This window comes from Columba livia, chromosome 15, assembly GCF_036013475.1.
Source record: "Columba livia isolate bColLiv1 breed racing homer chromosome 15, bColLiv1.pat.W.v2, whole genome shotgun sequence".
Lineage (NCBI taxonomy): Eukaryota > Metazoa > Chordata > Aves > Columbiformes > Columbidae > Columba > Columba livia.
In genome coordinates this window covers 8466553-8485650 of record NC_088616.1, presented here as the reverse complement: position 1 = coordinate 8485650, position 19098 = coordinate 8466553, and the positions used below count along the sequence as shown (strand labels likewise).

Below are 19098 nucleotides of genomic sequence, written 5' to 3'. Positions count from 1 at the left end.
TCCTGCTCCCTGCAGGGGAGGGCCAGCATGCAAAAAAAAGGAGTAGGCTTGGACACAAAGTGTGGGAGCACTGGACGCTCTCCATCTTCAGCAGCAGAATGCTGCAGGCCTGAACTGGCCGTAGGCTGGATGAGCCAAGAATAGCACAGCAAAGGTACAGTGTGTTTGGTGCAGCTTTGGAGACAGAGGATGAGGAGGAGGGAAGCAGAGTGGGGCAGGCCAGGGATGAGGGTTGGCAGGCTGGAACTGGTGTATTGAGCCAACACAGCGGATGGGCAAGGGCTGCTGTGCCACGAGGAGACCTGCCCGCTCCTGTCACCCTTTCTGCAGCACCTTCATGGCCCCGGACTCTGGCAGCCAGATCCATCACTGTGCTGGCTGCTTTCCTTGGGCACATCCCCAAGCCGCCAAGCTCCACAGCTCCTGATGCTGTGTTGGTGGTGCAAGTGCCGCGGCCCATCGGCGCGGGCAGCGTGACGCGATGTGATGTGGAACAGCTGCTCGGTGCAACGCAGCCTCCCGCGGGGGGCGGCGAGGCGGGGGTGGCATCGTATCCGCGCAGACTGGGTCCCCCGCTCACAGGCGGCCGACGGGTCGTGAGAAAAAGAGCAGTGCTGTCAGGGGCCATCAGCCGTCCCAGCGCTGACAGCCATGGGGGAAATGGCAGCACGGGGAGCTGGGATGGTGGGACCGTGTGTGGTGTGGTGGTGGATGCAGAGCTGGAGGGGGATGATTGTGGCTCCTCACCACGCATGGGGACAGGGAAGGGTCCCCAAGGGCAGGGGATGTGCCCCAGGTTTGCGTTTCCTGCAGCACACCATGCCAGCAGTTGTTCTCACACTTGGATGAAGCTCATAAGAAGTAAGGCAAGAATGGCTTTGGGCAGGAGGAGGAGGGTGAAGCAAAGCCAGTGGGGTCTATCCAGGCCCCCGTGTCCTTGTGGGTGTGGGGAGGGCAGCACCCTTGCCTGACTAGGTGCTCCCATCCTCTTGCCAAACACAGGACCATGTAGGCTGGCTCCCTCCTAGAAAGGTGGCCTCCTTAGAAGCCTTTGGGACAAAACCTGCATGATGTCCCATTGCAACGTGGCCCAAACACACTATTTCTCTTCACTTCTCATTCAGACAACCTGCTTTGTATGGGGCAAGTGCTCCAGAAGAGAAGATGCTTTCAGCTGTAAGAAGACAAGCATGCTGATCAACAAATTAGCGAAAGGCATGGCTCAGCCTCCTAGCAATCCAAGCAAAGAAGAAAAAAAATAACTTATCTGTGGGTGAGACCCTGCCCTTTTGCCCTCAGCTCAGTGGCAACACTATGACAGTGTGGAGGAATTTGTTTCAATAGCTGCTGTATCCGATGTCTGGAGAAAGCAACAGGCGGGAGCAGCTTCCTGCAGCTGCGATCTGGAGCCGGTTTCTGCGACTGAAGGTGAGCTGGGCCGCTCAGAGCATCCCCACAGCAGGACGGTTTCACTCGCAAAAGCCACAGGAAAAATACCTGGAGGAGACAACACAGTGAAGTTCAACCAGGGAGCTGGGAGCAAGTGATGGGCTGTTGGAGGATCCTGTAGCTCTGCTGCTACGCCTACATTTACACAGTCCTGAAATTACATTTGGCCATTTGAAGGCAACTGTGAGGCTGATGTGGCCCCCGGTGAAAATGAGTTTGACACCCCTGTCCTAGACCCTTGCCCATAGGACATTTTTGTTCTGTCATATAATGTAAACTCCAAGCTTTGGATGCTCAGAGAATCATAAGTAACGGGAAGCAGAAAGGCAAAGTGTAACGTGGTCCCTAGGAGACTGCAGGCTCCTCAGAGCATCTCTAGGGAAACAGAACTCCCACACAGAGCTGAGACAACCACCCTGCTGCAGCACTGACCTTGTCCCTTCTGTATCTTCTCCCGAGCACATCAGTTTCCCCCCACTTGCCTATTGATAGGGAAACAAAATCATGATTAACAGCCAAAATTGATTTTTTTTTTTTTTTGTTATAACAAATGAATGGATTTGATGACAAAAAAGATCTCTGCAGATCCTGATTTCCTGGTGTGCATTGGTCTGCTCTGGCCACTCAGATCAGCCCAGCTCTGTGTCCCTCCCCAGCCTGGATCGCACTCAGCAGTCGGTGCTGATCCCTTTCCCAAGGACCGAGCGGCAGATCAGCCGGACGGGGCCAGGCTGCTGTTGAGCTTGGTGCCATGCGACACTCCCCAAGGGACTGATCCAGCCCCAGAGCCGTTGTGGGACAAGTGGGTGAGGTAAGGGCGTGCCCACCGGTCTGGTCACCTGGGGTTGGTTCTGGTGGTGCCTTTGCCATGCATGGTACAATGGGGTGGCATGGGGCAGTGGTGAGGTCTCTGCTGAAAGAGTGAGGACATGATGGGAAATTCCCGTATGTGCAGGCAAAAACCCTGTTTGCTCCTCTCCCACCCTTGTCTACCTTCTTTATTTCCAGATGACCCCACTCGGGTACAATCTGAGTATTTCTAGTACCTTGCTCTGACCAGTGCTGAATTTAATGGTCCCCTCATAGATGCAAAGAACAATTCATGCCAATGAAACTGGAACAGGCCACCATCATTGGAAACTGTTCTTGAAAGCATCCCGTGCACGGGGATGTTCCTCACACTAGCCACAGACGGGAGAAGATGCTGGCTATACACAGATCTCTGCACCTCCTTCCACCTTCAGACGTGAAGCTGTCTCATTCCCCAAGATCACCAGATACCTTCACTCCAGCCAGTTACCACCAGCGTTTGCAACAGGCCACCATCTCATCCACCAGCACATCCAACCTCTGCACAAACAAGACCTGAGGTGTGAAGCTCAAGTGATTGGTGGAGGGCTGACATAAAATCATATGTCTTTGCAGGAGCAGCTTCTCTTTGACCATGAGATACTGCTAAGGGAACCTTCTTAGAAAGCCTGAATGCCTTCTACCTCTCCAGACACCTCTCCTTGACTTTATTTCAGAGCAATTTGAAGCCAAAGCTAGAAACTCCCTGCCAGCTCTTCTCTCACCAAAGCATGGCCAAAGGGAGAAGCAGACCACAGCAGCCATTGCCATGATGTGTTACTGCACTACTAATATTTGCTCAGATGGTACAGACATGGCAGAATAAACAAGAAACATCTATTTTTCTCTCTCATACAATATTCTCGGAGAAAAAGGAATGATGGACTGGACACTCATGTTGTAAAGGAGATCTCCAGCAGGTGCATGTCTCCAGAAATGGAATAATTAATGTCTCCTAGGGTGTGAGTGGTGAGCTCTCAGGTGTTCCCACTGGAGGAAATCAGTATAAACTCAGCCCTCAACAACAGGGCATATTACCTTATTTCAGGTGGTTCTATCACTTCTCTAGAGGTTGAAGAGCTGGCAGCAGGTCAGGATCATCATTTTAGGGACAAGGCTGTGGGCAAGTGTTGCTGGGAGGTGAGGGGGTCAAGGTGGATGGCTCTCTGCTGGGTGCTGGTATGGGTGGCTGGTGTTACAGGAAGAAAAGTGAAGGCCAGTCCTTGATGAAGGGCAGTTCTGGTGTTAATGTGTGTGCTTCAATGTCCCTGAGCATCAGTTGTCTTCTTCCTTCCTCATGGATGGGGGTTCCCAGCAGCGTGGTCTTTGTGCACAGCAGCTGATGCTAACCCATGGATTGATGTATGTCCCATCATACTGAAGGACTTGTAAAGAGTGCAGGGTGAGGGAGGTGGGAATGGTCTTAAGCATGCTGCCGGAGGTGTTTCTTCTCAGGAGGCAAAAGCAGGTGGTGAAGAACAGCAGAGGAGATACTCAAGGAAGGGGAACAAGGTGATGTTCTCTTATGAACTGTTCTTCCAGGTCTAGCCTTGCATACGTGCATATTAAACACATACCTTCTGCCCTGGTTTCTAGTTCCTGAAGGCAAATAAAAAGGGGTTGTCAGACTAGCATCCCAGGCAGCTGGTGAGCGGGACAGTTCTCTAGTCAAACCAGAGACATGCTGCAATGTTTTCCCAGCAAGCCTGAAAACTGCCTGACAAGAGACTTATCTCTTGACCTTCATGCTGTAGACTCCATCTCCAGTGCCCTCTCGCTGCCACCCCCACCCTCCATCCCATTTAGCCTGGAGGTGCTTGGAAAAAGGTGAGGAGCAAGGAAGAAACTCTCTGGTTCGTTGAGCCCATCTCTCCAAGGCACAAGAGGCACCTCGGCACCATTAGAGTGGCTGGTTGTTATTGTCGTTGCTGATTTCTGTACTCTTCTGCCTCTTTCTCTCTGACGGGTTTGGTGGCCCTGTCATTACCAGGTTTCCCCAGCTGCCTATCAGGGTCCTACTGGCCTCAGCATTGCCTCAGGCTCTCAGGTAACAAACAAGGCACAGAAGAGTTCTTGGGCTTCCATGGCCTTAATTAGCTGGTGTCATTTTAGGGACGTGTGTCCTGCTGGCTGCAAGAAGACAAAGACAGATCAGGAGGCATCTTTAAATGCACCCACTTAGAGACGAGCAGTCGGCTCCTGAACGTGCAGGGACCCCTGCCATAAAACCTCAGGTCCTAACTGGAGGCTGATGTTGAGTTGTTCTTCCCCTGGTAAACACCGTCCTCCCTTCAGCATGACCTGTCACTGCTGTTGCTCTGCTGGTGTTCACAGCGTCGCTACTAATTTTACAGCAGCACAAACTGATGACGGAACCAGGGAACCTGGAAGTGAATCCTAGAATACTCAGAGCTTGGGTAGATGGTGATATAAAATGTTTGTGTTTTCTCTGGACAGTTTACACCAGTCCTGGATCTCCAAAGGAACTACTGTAACTGCTGCCTGGTGTCTCTGGACACAGTGCAATTCTCCTGTCCCTCTCTCATCGGCAGGATCAGCCTGTGTGACAACAGGCTGATGTGCCAAATTCTCGGATGGTTTCCTTGTGACCACAATCATCTGTTGCTGAGATGCAGCCCAAGGAGATACTTCCTTCCTAAGGTGCCATCACACATGAACATTCTCTGCAGGCTGTGCACTGTAGGGTGTCCACCACAAGTACTCCCTCACCACTGCAACAAGCCCATGCCCCACAGGATCAACAACTAGAAGGCACCCTGAGGTCCTACTGAGAGTCAGTGGTTGGCTGAGTTCACCTGGGCAACTCCATTGGCATTGGAGTGACTTAAGTTATCTTGAAGCCAAGCGAGATGTAGTGAGTGAGGTAAAAAGCCATGAGTGTTACAGGATGGACTCTGAGATGTGTTTGTTCTTCAACAGCTGTATGCAGGTGTTCACAAAGCCCTCATAGGGAACTCTGCGCCCCAGTCAACCATGAACATCTCCAGCCAAACGTGAAGATGCTCAGGCTGCCAGAGCCTTCCTGGTTACAAGGTGAGTTCGTCCCTTCTTCCTACCCACGTCCTGGCTATGACAGGTCACCTCTGGCACCTGACTTTTCCCCCAGGTCTCTGAGGAGATCCATGGAGGCACCCATCCTCCCCTACTGCCCCAAGCCCTCGGCTCGCTGCTGCACAAGGTAGCAACACTGACCACCATCCTTTCAGCCTCCACCTCTCTGCTTTCCCAGCCTCCTCAGCAGGAGGCAGCTGGGCAAATAGCCTCCCCCAGGGCTGAAAACAGGCAATTAAAACCCCCTGGAAATTGGGGTCACCGTCGCACCCTGAGTCCAGGACACAGTGCTGGGTAGAACAAACTCCACTGCACCCAGGCTCTGTGGTGGTAGCCACCCGGCTCTGGCCTCTGGCTGGACTCTCAAAGAGTTAATGCCGAGCACCAGCCATTAATATTCTCACTGATAGCCTCAAATACCAGCCCTGCACGGCTGTCACTTTCATTAGCACTGAGAAAATGAGCCCTTCAAAATAGGACAGGCAGCTGGGGGGGGGCGTGGGGAGGAGGGCTCTGGGGCCAAACATGCGATTTTCCGTGCGATTGAGGGATATTAAACTGCCTTCCAGTGACGTCAGGGATCACTTGGGTGGTGGCGAAGGATTCCCTTGCTCCCCTTGGCCCAGAGCCCCCGCAGCCCTCTCTGGGTGGGTGCCCCCCACCCCAGTGCTGCCCAAAGCTCCGCTGCCACCCGTGCCCTGGCACCAGGGTGCCATGCTGGCCGTCGCCCCAAGCAGCCGCGTTCGGGGAGGTGTGCAGGGCGGCTGTCACATTGCATCAGCATCCCGGCCCCGGCGCGGTGACTCGATTAAGGTCCTTTGCCGCAGAACCAGTTAAAGAGTCAGCGATTCACTCAACCGGCTGGGCAGAGCCAGGGCTGGCGTGGGCACCGCCGGGCACGGGGGCCTCCCAGGGATGGGGCGGAGGAAAAAAATAATGGGGTTTGTGGTTTGTGTGTGTTTGTTTGTTTTCCCTTTTGAAACATGTAAGGGAAAGTGAGGTCCCTGCTTGGTGTGTGGGAAAGGTCATCTTCCAAATAACCCCTCAAGGTGGTGCTGAGTCTGTGGCACCTCAGATCTCCTAAATTTTGCTTCACTGTGTATGCCCTGCAAAGCTGAGCCCTCAGGGTCAGGCTGGGCAAGGATAGCTCAGTCAGGGGCTGGATCCATTTCTCCCCCCATCACAGCCTCTGAAGGCGTACTGGGGAAGTTGCCAGAGTCTGGATTATTTATTTTCTGCTGTTGCATCTTCTAGTGTTTCAGGTGCAGTTCTCCCCACTGCATCTGTGTGATGCTGTTGAAGCCAGAGAAAGTGATCTGACATGATGGGGAAACTGAGGCAGGGTCCAAATACTTGAGCATACCTGCTATCCAAAGTCATGATGGATGGGTTTAGGACTGTCATGAAGCTATTGTCTTTGTTGGTATCAGAGGAGCCACGGAAGGATCTGCTGTGGCGATGAGGAGCACAGCCCATGGCTGGACACACACTGCTGTGGCAGTCTGGAGGGACTGCACCAATTGATGGCACCATGTCCTCATCCCACTCCCACAGTGAGAAGCAAGTAGTACAAGATACAGGGTGTGTGCCAAGGCCCTTCTCCCACCTTGCACCTGGGAGGCTTGACTGGTCAAGACTGGGGAAAGAGTGGCTGTTCTGGTGACAAACCAACCTCCTCACCACTGGCAGCCATCTATACTGGGCTTGTAGTCCAGCTTTGGTACAGAGACACACTGAGGCAACTTGGCTATTGGGGTCATCCTTCCCTTCCTAAATGAAGGACCTGAAGAAGGTTGTGTTCATGCCAGGCATAATCTGGGAAATGAAGATCCACTTTGACCCACGCACAGGGAGGACAGCTTGTGGTTCAACCAAGACAAACCTTTCCTTGCCCCAACATGACATCTCTGAAGGTGATAAGAACAAGTCATGCTTTAAGCTTTCTGGTCTCCACAGTCCTAGAGGACACCAGCATGGGTCCTTGTTGTAGGGACATCACTGGTGGGACACTGGCAGGTCTGAAGAGTCACTGTTGTGTTTTGGAGGGGACTGTAGGCTTGGACACAGCAGAACTCCATTCTGTTTTGTATGGACCTTGTGGTTCTGGGGCTGTCCAGGCACAGAGCTATGCCACACCAGACCCCAGTTTACTCCTGCCCTGGAGAACGGTGCCCTGGCTTGTGCCTGTGCATGCTAGGCTGGCTGCACATTCTTCATGGCTTGGTGTTCCTCCCTGCATGGTGCCAGCTGCCTCCTTACAGAGCTGCAGCATGCTTGAGACTGGAAGGGCCTCTGGAGATGGTCTGGTCCAACCCTCTGCTTAAAGCCTACCCCCTCCCTGATCTTTAGGGTACTCTGCAGAGCTTGTCTCCTAATCTGCCCAAGCAGTAGCTGGCACCAGAGCATCTTGTGGGAGCTAGCACAGGACCTCCCTGGCAGCATCCTGCTAAGAGGACAGTGATGTTCACAGCTGGCTACAACACAGCTTGGGGATCACTGCTGGAGAAGCAGCACCCATGCCAAAGCAAACAGCAAGGTGGCATGTGTCCCCCAGGAGACACTGCTGGGGGAATGGGGGTCTGCTGCTTGCTTCCCACCTCTACTGCCTTTGGGTTGATGCCAGGAAGGACCAAACCTCAGGAACAGGAACCCAAATCCTGCTCTCCAGCATGCATGGGGCTGGGGCAGGATCTGCCCATGGACCCAATGCTGTGCTCAGCCCTTGCTGCAGAGCAGCCGGCAGCCTGTGTGACAAGCCAGACCAGCATGGTGGATGGCAGTAATTATCGTGCCGCCCACAGCTGAAGGGGAGCATATGGTAAGGAAAAGGAAACTAACTTGTATTTTTCCGCACCCCCAGGCTCAGCCTTTCTGGGGCTGTCACAGTCAATTTGTGCTGCCTGAGCTGTTTCGCCCTGGCCGCCTCTGCATCCGCCGGCTCCCTCCCAGGCAGCGGCCAGGCTGGTGCTCAGCACTTGCTGCTCCCACAGCCCCTTGTGCTGGGGAAGCCGCCCGGCAGCTCCCTGCGCTGCAACCAGCTGTGGTTGAACTCCCCGTCCCTGGTGGGACGGGGCCAGGATGGTGCTGGGTGGTGCGTGGGAAGCTGGACTGTGCATGGGGTGGTGCGATGGATGTATTTGCAGTCACGTGGTTAAAAGGGCATCTTGGAGTGCCCAGGACCTGAGGAGCCCTGGCTGGAGCCCGACACCCCGGCAGAGGGCTGGATTTGGGGACATCTCTCCACAGCCCTGGGCTGTTTCTCAGCTCTGAGCCTTCTCTGCTTTCCAGCCATGCCAGGCCCTCCTGCAGATGGGTTGCTTCCCACCGGAGCTCCCCCGCAGCCCCTAAGGACACCTCAAGTCCTACGCAGAGTCCTCCATGAGCTGCTGCGCTGTGCCATGGGAGCAATTCATCAGGGATGGAGACATTGCAGTGATACCCTGCCACGATGTGGCATCTCAGGTGGCCCCAAGGAGGCCTGAGTCTCCCTGAGAGGGAAAGCTGCTTTGTTAATCCAGAGCTTTCTCCCATTTATCTGTCCAAATACTCTTGCCAAAGCAAACTAGTAAATGGTAGATGTAGCAGGTACCTTTCCTTGTGTTAAGCACAGTGGTTTTCTTGCCAGCTTGCTATCAATGGGGACTTTTCACGTGTGGGGAGAAGTGCAACAGCTCTATGAACCTGACAAGAGGTGTTGGGGTGGCTGTTGTACCACCTGGCAGGAGCAGGTTCATGGTGAAGTTGGCTGTGTCAGGAAAAGGAGGGTACTGATGCTGCAGCAGAGTTTATTCAGTGGTTGCAAACCACAGGAGCCACTACCTGTCATGGTGCTGGGCTGTGCCAGCAACCACCTGGACATCCTCACCAGCATAACCAGAGACTGGCTACATCTGCCAACTGGACACAGATTCATCCCTGGAAAGCAAACTTCCATTTTTCATTTAGAAAGGGGAATTGGGAGTTCCTAGTTCCGTTCCAAACTCAATGCTGCTGCCAAAGCAGCTCAGCCCAGGCTCTTCCAGGAGCCCCATTTCTATGCAGTATGATATAAAACTTGTTTTCTCAATTGTTGTTTTTGTGGCCTGGTGTTTCACTCTTACAGGGCAACATCTCAGTGTTCTAGTTTGAGACAGAATGTCTGAAAATGGAGTTGAATCTCTGGGAAGGAAAGGGCCACTCAGTCTGGCTGGTTTGAGATGCTGGCAGGATGCAACAGCTCAAAACTCTTCATGGTGCTGCCCTGATGTGGAACACCAGTTCTAGTCACCCAGGTACCAAAAAGGGAAGATTTAGTGGGAGTGTGGTACACACAGGTGGATGCTAGCTACAGGATGCAACACCAGCATCTGGGGGAGTTTTATGTCTTTAGGAGTAAACTCAATGAGCAGGGAGAGCTCAGCCCCCCTCAGTCCCTCAGCAAACAGCAGTAGAAAGTGGGGAAATGAGGAAAACACAGGGCTGCATGAATGAGCTCTGGAGCTGCCATTCCTGAAGCAGGAGTCACCTTCATGGGTTTGTTTCCAGCCCCTAGCAGCCCTACAGCCAGGAGACCATGGCTGGAGAGAGTAGCCACAAAGCTCCGTCTCCTCCTTCAGCAGGACCATGGTCAGGAGGTGTCTGTGTTCATCCAGCTCTGTCCTGGGCCAGCTCCCTGCAGTCCCTAATGAATGGTTCCTGGACATCAGGGGATGGTGGCATGAGCAGACACTGGTGGTTTCTAGCGCACATCCCTCCACAGCCCAAAGAGCTGCTGACCTCCCGGGCACGGCGCAAGGTCCATCTGTCGTGTGAGCCTCTAGCCTGGGGACAGATTGCATGACATGGTCCTGAGCATTGCTTAACGCCGGGGCCATGTCTCCCGGGCACGGCTGGGTCTGGATGCTCCCATACACTGCTGCAATGCCCAGACGGTGCCCCCAGCCCCCCAGCAGCCGTGTTCCCCCCCCCCACTCTGATGATTAACATCCCAATTATGCAGATAGAGAAATAAAAGGGGGCTGTGCAGACCCTTGGCTTGTCAATAACCTGGAGTGGAGGGATGATGTGCACATATAATGTGATCATCAACTAGTTTCTCTCCAATGGCAGGTGGAGGGTCTGGGGGGGTGTGTGTCTGGTGATCATCCTGTAAATGCAGAGCTGGAGTCCCAGGAGTGACCTGGCTTGAGGGAGGTGAAGGAAGTGGCTGTGGCGTGGGACGCTCTCTCCATGCCCATGTCCCTTCCTCATGCTCGCTCCCTCCAGCCATGAACCTCAGGTTTGCCTGCAGGACCCAAAAAGTTTAACCCCCAACTCGTGGACTCCCTTCCCATTTCCTTACATAGGACAGGAGCCTGTTTTGGGGAAAAATTGATTTGAGGATAAAAGCCCAAACCCGAGCTCAAGTCCTCCAGCTTGAGATGGGAGCAGTGGGGTGGGCTGGGAAGGAGAAGACCCCTGGGAAGCTGCGGCTCAGTGCCTCCTCCCCCTGCGGGTCCCTGACCTCCCGTTTGCCTGTCAAGAGCGAGCTCCGCCACCGAAACACCCCCTGTCAAATTAGTGAGTCAGAAGACGTAAGAGAGACCACCACTGCTAATTTGTACATTAACTGGTTCTGACAGAAATATTTCACAAGTGAAAAAACAGAAAATGTGCCTCAAGACAATGTGCAACTTCCGTACCAGCAAACTTCTGCTTAACTGTGCGGTGCCCGAGGAGGGGGACCCCCCACCCCGACAGGGGCACGGGGTGGTTTTAGCCCCGGGAGCTGCTCCTGGAGCGGCTGGGGGACGGTGGGCAGGCAGCCACGGCTTCACTGGGATGGTGGGGGGGGTCAGCAGGCCCTGGCTCTGCTCCCTGTCAGTGGGGAAGGGGCTGTTGGGTGGGAAGGGGCTCAGTGACAGCCCGCTCCTCACCTCAGAAATAGACCCTTTGCAGTACCCCTCCATTGCTCGCCATGCTTTCAACAGCTCCCCACGTCAGGGTCTGCTCCTTCTTGCCTCTCATTCTGGGGTGTGACCTGCTGGGACTGTCCCCATTGTCACCACATGGATGAGCCATAGGTCAAGGTCTCCAGCCACCCTGCCAGGAAAAGCTGCCAGTGCAGACAGCTCCCAGCCATGCCCAACGCAAGGGAGAGCAATGGGGCAGCCAAGCCTTCCCCAGGACTCACAGAAACCCCCATGAGCCATCCCATCCTCCTGCCCAGCACTGTCATCTCTGTGTCCCAGCAAGGACATGGTGATCGTGACGATGGCCAAAGGTGGTGGCCAAATCCTTCTGCTGAGCCCCTGGGCAGCAGGACCCTGTACAAGATGCACCGAGAGCAAGCGGCTGTGTGCTGGGAATGCTGTGTGCCCCTCACCGTGGCGTCTCGCCCATCCCTGCCCCCTCCTGCCCTGCGTGGGTGCTGGCTGGGGCAGGCTCCGGTGTGTGTTGGGGTGCAGGTGGGAGCAGGCTTGGGGCTGAGCCGGGTCCTCGGGCCAGCAGCATCGAGCACATGATCTGTTGTGGCAGCTTCCCTGCAGCCTGGAGCCAGCCCCGAGCGAGCGCTGATGATGGCTTTAATTGCTTTCAGATTCGATAGCCCAGCCCGTGACAGCCCGGGCGGCTCGACCACCGCAGCCCCAGCTGTGCCAGCCGGCCCTGGACCCCGGCACAGCCCCTCGCCCAGGCGCCTGCGGATGGAGAGACTGGGCAGGAGGAGCAGAGGATCTGCCCTGGGTTTGGGCTTTCCTTGTCATCCCAGCAAAGTCTTCTCCATGGCCTGCCTGTGCTCGTGGTCCAGATGGGGTGAGTGCCTGTGTCACCCCTGTGCCTCATCCCCGGGGAAACCCAGCACAGCCCCCTGGGATGCCACCACAGCCCCCTGGGATGCCACCACAGCCCTGCTGTGAAGCCACCTGGCCATGTGCCACTGTGACCCACCCACCCCCCCGCCCCGGCAAGGTGAGGACCCCACAGCAGTCCCACCCACAGCCCTTCCAGGGTGCAGCTCTGCCATACCCCCATTTGGGGTGAAGTGAGATGTCAGAGGGCTCTGCTCACCTGTCAGAGCTGGGGACATGGCGGGGGTGTGTGAGTCTGGGGTGATCGCGATGCAGCAGAGGCCCAAGCTGACCCTCTCTGGTACCTGTGTGTGCCCCCTCCTGCTGTCTGCATGGCCGTGTTGGGGGGCTGGGGGCTGCCCCCAAGACAATGTGGGGTGCCCAGGGCTGACCCAGACCTGGGAGGGATTGTCCCCTCATTTGAAGGCTGAACTGTCCCCAAGCATCAAGTCCTCACCCTGATGGGTGGTGGCTTTGTGTGGACATGGCGGGTCTCAGGGTTGGGGGGGCCAAGGGCTGCTCAGCACCCACAGTGGCACCCATGGGTTGACCCACTCGTGCCTGTGCTACAGCCTCCTCTTCCTCCTCCCCCTCCCCGCTGCTGCCAGGCTCCAATTTGCCTCCCCTGGCTCCAGCCCAGACCTAGTCAGTGCAGGCAGCTGCCGGCAATGTCTCTAATGGCTCCCTGCCTGCCAGGCAGCGGGGCGTGCTGGAGGGGAGTGGGACAAGCACCCCAATGCTCAGAGCTTGCCCGTGCAAATACAGCACTGCAGCAAGGCTGGGAGTCCCTGCCTGAGCCACCGTCCTGGCACGTGGTGGCTGTGCCACTGGGCCCCATGTCTTTGCCGAGTGGGACAGGGCAGGAGCCCTGACCCCAGCAGCACCCGCTCCCTCCAGGGGTGCCAGCATGGGATTTCTTTCCAGACAGGTCCCCCCAAAACCTCATCCTGGTGTCTGTAAGTTTGGCAACAGCAGGTAGTGGCTGCTGCATGCAAAGGTGAAGGCTCCTCCATCACTTTGCCAGCTCCTGGCAGAGCATCAGACTCAGCCAAGGATGAGGAGGGGGCTGAGGGGCGAGAGGGCGGGGGGGTAGTGGTTCAGAGCCTCCTGCTTGGCTGAGCCCGGGCAGTTGCTCACATCCCCGATCCATTATTGCGGGCAGTGCCGGCGGGTGCTCCGGGGCAGGGACTGCATTATTGACGAAGGGGAATGCAGACCCCGGCGCAGGCATCGGTGGTGCAGGCAGGGCCCCCTCCTGCAGCACTCAGCCCCGGGCAAAGCACTTTGCCTGAGCCGCAGAGCCGCAGAGCAGGCAGGCCTGGCCCGGGGCGGCTGGCCCAGCAGCCGCAGCCACCACAGAGCGCTTGGGCCGTGACTGTTTCTGCGGCTGCGGAACATCCTTGTTGCCCAGGATGATGCTGGGCTCAGGGCACCCATGAGCACAGCCTGGGGAGGGTGACACGGGTGGGCAGCGATGCCCTTGCAAACCCCACTCTGGCACCCGCACTGCAGCAATTGCCCGCCTCCAGCCCGGCACAGTGCTGGTGCTGCTCTTTTTTTTAAGCCTCCCTCTGTCTCTAGGCGGAGATTTGTGGCGTAAAATGCACAATATGTTCTATCTGCCCTGTGGGAGCCATAAAATATTCACCAGCAGCTCCCATTATAGTCAGAGTGAATCACGGAGAGCACTCAAGCCCTCACTCCCTGACATGCCCTCCCTGTGCAGCCCCGGTGCAGCCGCGGGGCCCGTCGGTGCCAGTGCCAGGGCTTGATGAGCGGCCAGTGCCCTCCTGGATTCCACACCAAGGACCCACATTTCCACTGCGAGCCCTGGGCGACACCCCTGGGTTCAGCAGGTCAAGGGGTGTTGATGGCACCGATGGGACAGCAAACAGCTTTGCCTGCCCAAGCATCCTCGTAGCTGCCCAGGGAGGAGCAGCATCAGCGCTGTGTGTGATGAGGACCAGCGCGATGGGCAGCAGGAGCAGCAGGCAGCGTGGTGGGTTCACATGCCCACAGCAGCGTGTCCCACTCACCCTGTCCTGCCAAGCACCACCTGACAGCCCTGGGGTGACTTGTGCCAGCACTTGTTTTTTTGTGACCACAGCCCCTTGAGTCAGGGCTGTGCCAGGGCCCAGGGGACAGCCCCTGCCTGCTTGCTGCCTGCATTGTCACACACGTGCTCCAGCCACAGCACTCATCTTCCTCTGTCTCCACCCCATTCCGCTGTCCATCCTTCCGTCTGTCCTTCCCTTCTGACCCACTGCTCGTCCCCATCTCTCCCTTCAGAGTTCCAGCTTAAGACATGCCAGAGTCAAGCAAAGACAGATTTACTGATAAAGCAATGCACTACTCTGAAGCTGATGTGTCAAATACGATTTTATCTTTTGACACACAATTATGTGTAATTATACAGCAGTTAATGCTGGCTCAACCCTTGTGAATCACACACAATTATAGTTTGATTCCACTTCCATGCTTTCAATGGCCACAACACTTTTCTCAGCCCAATTGGTGACCCTGGGCATGTCCCCAAGGGCTCCCCACCGTGTCCCAGTGGCTCAAGGCCATGGGCAGCATCACTGCCATCCACTGCCAGCCCCGCGCCTGCTCCTGGGAGATGCTGTCCCCTCCACGCCCCAGCCCACCGAGTGTCCCCAGCCACACCAGTGCTTGTCTTGCCCAGCTTGGCAGAGCTTGTCCCCAGCGTGTTGGCTGGTGTGATGTTCACCTGGATGCAGCTCAGGAGAGCCGTGGCCCACACAGAAGGCAGGACGCAATTGCCCACCTGGGCTGGCCATGCAGGCCAGGTCACTGGGCCACCACCAGGTCACTAGGCTGGGATGTCTAAGTGTGTCCTTGGCATTGAGCAGCATAGAACCTGGTGGAGGGACCCCCCATTCACTCGTGGGACAGCCCCACGGTGGCATTGGGGAGGGGTTTTAGCCACACAACCCACCTGGCATCCTCAGGAGGAGCAGGGCTGGCACAGGCAGCTGCCCACAGAGGCGAGGGCAAAGGCCTGCGCAGTCGTGAGGGTTAAACCTGCCTGCGCTGACACGGCTCCTCTCCCTGAACAGACTGAGGGGAGCGCAGCAGTGCCCTCCCCGCCAAAATTAACTCTCCATCTGTTTCTCCCCGGCTGAGGCTGATGGCTTGTGACAGGGCCTCCTGAATGCAAAGATGTTTCGCCCGGAAAAATCTATTACAAGTTGCTGTAAGAAAGACCGAAATCCTCTCCTTCTGTCTCTCCGTACTGGTCTCAAGGTGCCCACCCCAGGCGAGAGCGGGCTGGCGTGCAGCCGGCCGCCTCCGTTCAGCCGGAAAGCTCTCCCCAGCGCCAGCCTGCCTCGCCCCCGGCCCGCGCGGGGCAGCAGGAGGGAGGATGGGTGCTGCCCGGGGCAGTGGTGGGGACGGAGAAGCTGCTCCATCCCCAACCGGGCCTGGTGTCGGTGATGCACTGGGCATGGCTCTGGCACTGTCACACCCCTCGGCCATCCCGGAGTCTGTTGTTGTGCAGATGGGGAAACTGAGGCAGGAGGGGCCTGATCCTGGCTCGGACATGGAGCTCCAGGGCGGCTTTGGCTGCTCTCGGGGAGCCGGAGCCTCCGGCCGGGGCGGGCAGGGTGCGGGCAGCAGGCAGCAGGCAGCGTGCGGGCAGCAGGCAGCAGGCAGGGTGCGGGCAGCAGGCAGGGTGCGTGCCGCGGGCAGCAGGCAGCGTGCGGGCAGCAGGCAGGGTGCGGGCAGCGGCTGCCCTCTCCCGGCCGCCGCGTAGTCCTGCGGCAAACAGGAGCTGCTGCTCGGTTTACAGGAGTTTCTGGGTCTCACTCTATTTTCTCCGCTTTCTGCTCCCCTGCGCGGCCCTTCCCAGCCCCAGCACCACTAAACAAACCTGAAACTCTAACTTCACGTTTTTGGGGTTTTTTTGTGCTCTGCTTTCAGGGCACCGACAGCTGCCCACTGCTCCACAGAAATAGCTTAAAGACTCTTTGCTCGGACCCCGAAAACCCCTCACAGCCAAGCGCCAGGTGACACCCTTTCCCTGCCGTCTCTCCCGGTGCCACAGCATAACACAGCGAAAACAGGCAGTTCAGTAAAAAACAAAACTTTATTTGGTCCATTAGAACCTGAGTTTGAAAACCATCCATGGATAATTCGTATCATACAGGGATTACTGATCTCATTTACAATTGATAAAATATTCTATGTGTTTTTAAGAGCTGGACAGTATTTACAGGGTTAAAAATATTCACAGCTCAGAAAGACAGAGAGAAAAAAAGTGAAGGACAAGTCATCCCGAGGAGGAAAGAGCGGGGAAGAGAGAAAACAGATCAACAAACAAAAACAGGGATAGAGCTTGGCTCAGCAGCCCCGGCCAGGCGGCCAGGAGGGGGCCAGGACAGTCACCTCCACCCTCCAGCTTCGTGGGGTGAGATCTGGGGACACGAGGACATGCTGGACAAACCCCACAGCCCGCACATCCCCCTGCCCAGAGCAGCTGCCAGTGCAGGGTTTGGGGTGCAGGCTGCCCCCCAGCACAGGCCCTACATCTCCCACTGCCCCCCATCCCTGAGCTGCAGCTCCACAGCTTGCACAGGAGGGGGGCAACACCAGGGGACCCCCAAAACACACCCACATGTACACACACACACACACGCATGCCCATGCCAAGCTGGAGAGCCACAATGCCCTGAAACCGCGGGGGTCAGTCCCCGCTGGGGCCAGCGGCACCCCAAGGTTCCCACCAGCCTTTGCCTTGTGCTCACTGCCTTCCACGGGACTCAGCCTCTGTAAGTCTGCTTCCCCCCCGCCCCAAAATCAGTCCTCCAGTCCCCAGCACATGGCAACAGGGTAAAGCCAGGGGGAGCTGCTCCCCAAACCCTGACTCTGTACCTTCCACCCTTTGTCCCTCACCTCTGTGTGGCATAGAAGGGGGAAGCCCCCACAGGGCAGTGCCCAGGGGTGCTGAGCCCAGCTGGGGATGTAATGGCTTCTCTCCAGGCACTGCTTGCAGCGGCCGCCTTTGCATAGTAACACTTGTGTGATGAGTTGAGGGGGGTCCCTGCTGCCACAGCCCCCCCAGGCATCACCCCATGGCCTCGCCCCCCACCCTGGGGCTGCAGCAGAGGAGGGCACCTCCGCATTTAGCCTCAAGGTGCAGTGAAAACCCCACGGCGGCAGCTTTCTAAAACACCCCAGCACCCTCGCCTCCCCAGTCCCAGCAGTGTGGGGACAGCCCTGGCACCCAGACAGGCAAGGTGGATGTGGGGGGGTCCAGCCACCACAGCAGACGCCCACCACGAGCAGCCAGCGCAGGCAGTACCATAGCAGGGCGACCCCTCTGTCCCCTGGCCTGGCTACGGCACCTCAGTGCCACGTCGGTTCTGGCAGCGGACAATGGGGCAACAAGACAGTGGGAAGGGCTTGGGGACAGATGGAGGGTCACACAGATGGACAGACGTCAGAGGTATATTCTTTTTTTTTGCAGCGCCAGGGCCCTGGTGCCGCAGGAGGGGGCAGAGTCCTGAGCGCAGTGCCTGGGAAGGGCCTTGACAGCAACCTCTGCCCCCCCTCTTCCTGCAGCCCCCACTGCGGGTTTGGGGCAGGTGGGATCCTGAGATGGCCCCGTGCCCCCAGCTGCTCCTCATAAAGTGCATGGGGGGCCGGCGGTGCCAGGGCGAGGGGCGGCGGGCAGAGCTGGTCCTGGCCCTGAGAGCTCACCCTGGCCCCGCAGCGCAGCGCAAAGTGCTGGGTGTGGTGCTCTGGCTCTGCGCCGTGGCTCAGCACTGACAGCTCGGGGGGCGACCCCAGGCCAGAGGTTCGGCAAAAATAACGGGGGGACGGAGCAGGGAGGAGGAGGCGCTTTGTCATAGGGGCCGGGGGCCATGGAGCCCAGCGACCTCGGGTGTAAGCAGCGGGTTGTGGGTGCCCTTTGTCGACATCCAGTCATTGAGGAAGGCCTGGGTGGCTTTGCGGTGTGCTAGGCGGTGGGTGATGGAGAAGCCGGCGTTACCCTCCAGCTGGGAGAGGATCACCAACACTTGCCTGTGGACAGAGTGACAAGCTCAGGGCCAGGCAGCTGCCTCTGCCCTGGCCACCCCATCCTGCGGGTCAACCCCCTGCCCACACATCCCAGCCAGCCCCAGGCTCCAAGCCTCCTGCCAGCCCTGCCCTGGCCAGGCAGCACCCACCAACCCACCCCTGCCTACCCCAGACCTGTGCAGCGGGGGGACGCTGTCCTGTGTTTTGAGGCTGCCGCGCGTGGAAACAACGTTGAAGCTGTCGGTGCAGTCACACTGGACGTGCAGGTAGGACTTGGGGTGCCGGTTTTCCACCACCACGATGAGTCCTGCCCAGCCATGCGTCAAGTAGTAGCAGGTCATTCCCTCGCGGCCCTGGGGCAAACAGCAAGTCCAAATTTCAGCCCCTGGACCAGCATTTTCCACCTCTAGGCACAGGCTGGCCATTTGCTGGGACACCCCATGGTGCCCCAGGGAGCAAAAGGGGTGGGCATCCATGAGGTAGGAGGGGACTTGGTGGCAGCCAGAGCTGGCACAGCCCTGCCTGACTCCTGCCAAACTGAGGACACAGCAGAGGCAGCATCCAGGCTCCCGCTGGCAGCATCATCACCATCCCTGCTCCAGCCATGGAGAGACCAGCCCCTGCCCTATGCCACTCACACCCACCTCGTGCCGCTCGCCCTTGTTCTCGGTCAGCAGGATGATGGCGTCGGCCAGCGTGGTGGGCTGCGCCTCCACCTGCTCTACCATCACCAGGCGGGAGCTGTAGATGGCCAAGATATAGCTGGAATAATCAGTGGCTGGTCGGCTGCTGGTGGGACTGGATGCTGTGGAGACACATGGAGAAAAGGGGGATCAGTGAGACTGTCACCAAGCCCACAAACCCCAGGAACAGGGTGCTG

At 57.3% G+C, this 19098-nt stretch overlaps 1 protein-coding gene and 1 long non-coding RNA gene across 19 annotated transcripts in view; one reads left to right on the top strand and one right to left on the bottom strand.

Annotated features, from left to right (window-relative positions):
• The first annotated feature begins 1720 nt into the window (after window positions 1-1720).
• LOC110360987 (uncharacterized) lies at window positions 1721-15860 on the top strand. The gene is made up of 3 exons (XR_010466338.1): window positions 1721-2260; window positions 5239-5352; window positions 11927-15860. It is a non-coding gene; the product is annotated as an uncharacterized LOC110360987 (long non-coding RNA).
• Window positions 15861-16265: 405 nt separating this feature from the next.
• CAPN15 (calpain 15) overlaps window positions 16266-19098 on the bottom strand; it is a 64393-nt gene continuing 61560 nt past the window's right edge. For 17 of the 18 annotated variants that reach the window (XM_065030984.1, XM_065030992.1, XM_065030982.1 and 14 more), the window contains 3 exons: window positions 18863-19023; window positions 18393-18571; window positions 16266-18221 (listed from right to left, as the gene is read on the bottom strand). In XM_065030984.1, the coding sequence (XP_064887056.1) occupies window positions 18044-18221; window positions 18393-18571; window positions 18863-19023 (518 nt within the window). In that variant the 3' untranslated portion in view covers window positions 16266-18043. Of the gene's footprint in view, window positions 18222-18385; window positions 18572-18862; window positions 19024-19098 lie in introns of all 18 variants that reach the window. The other variant, XM_065030993.1, reaches the window with a different exon arrangement.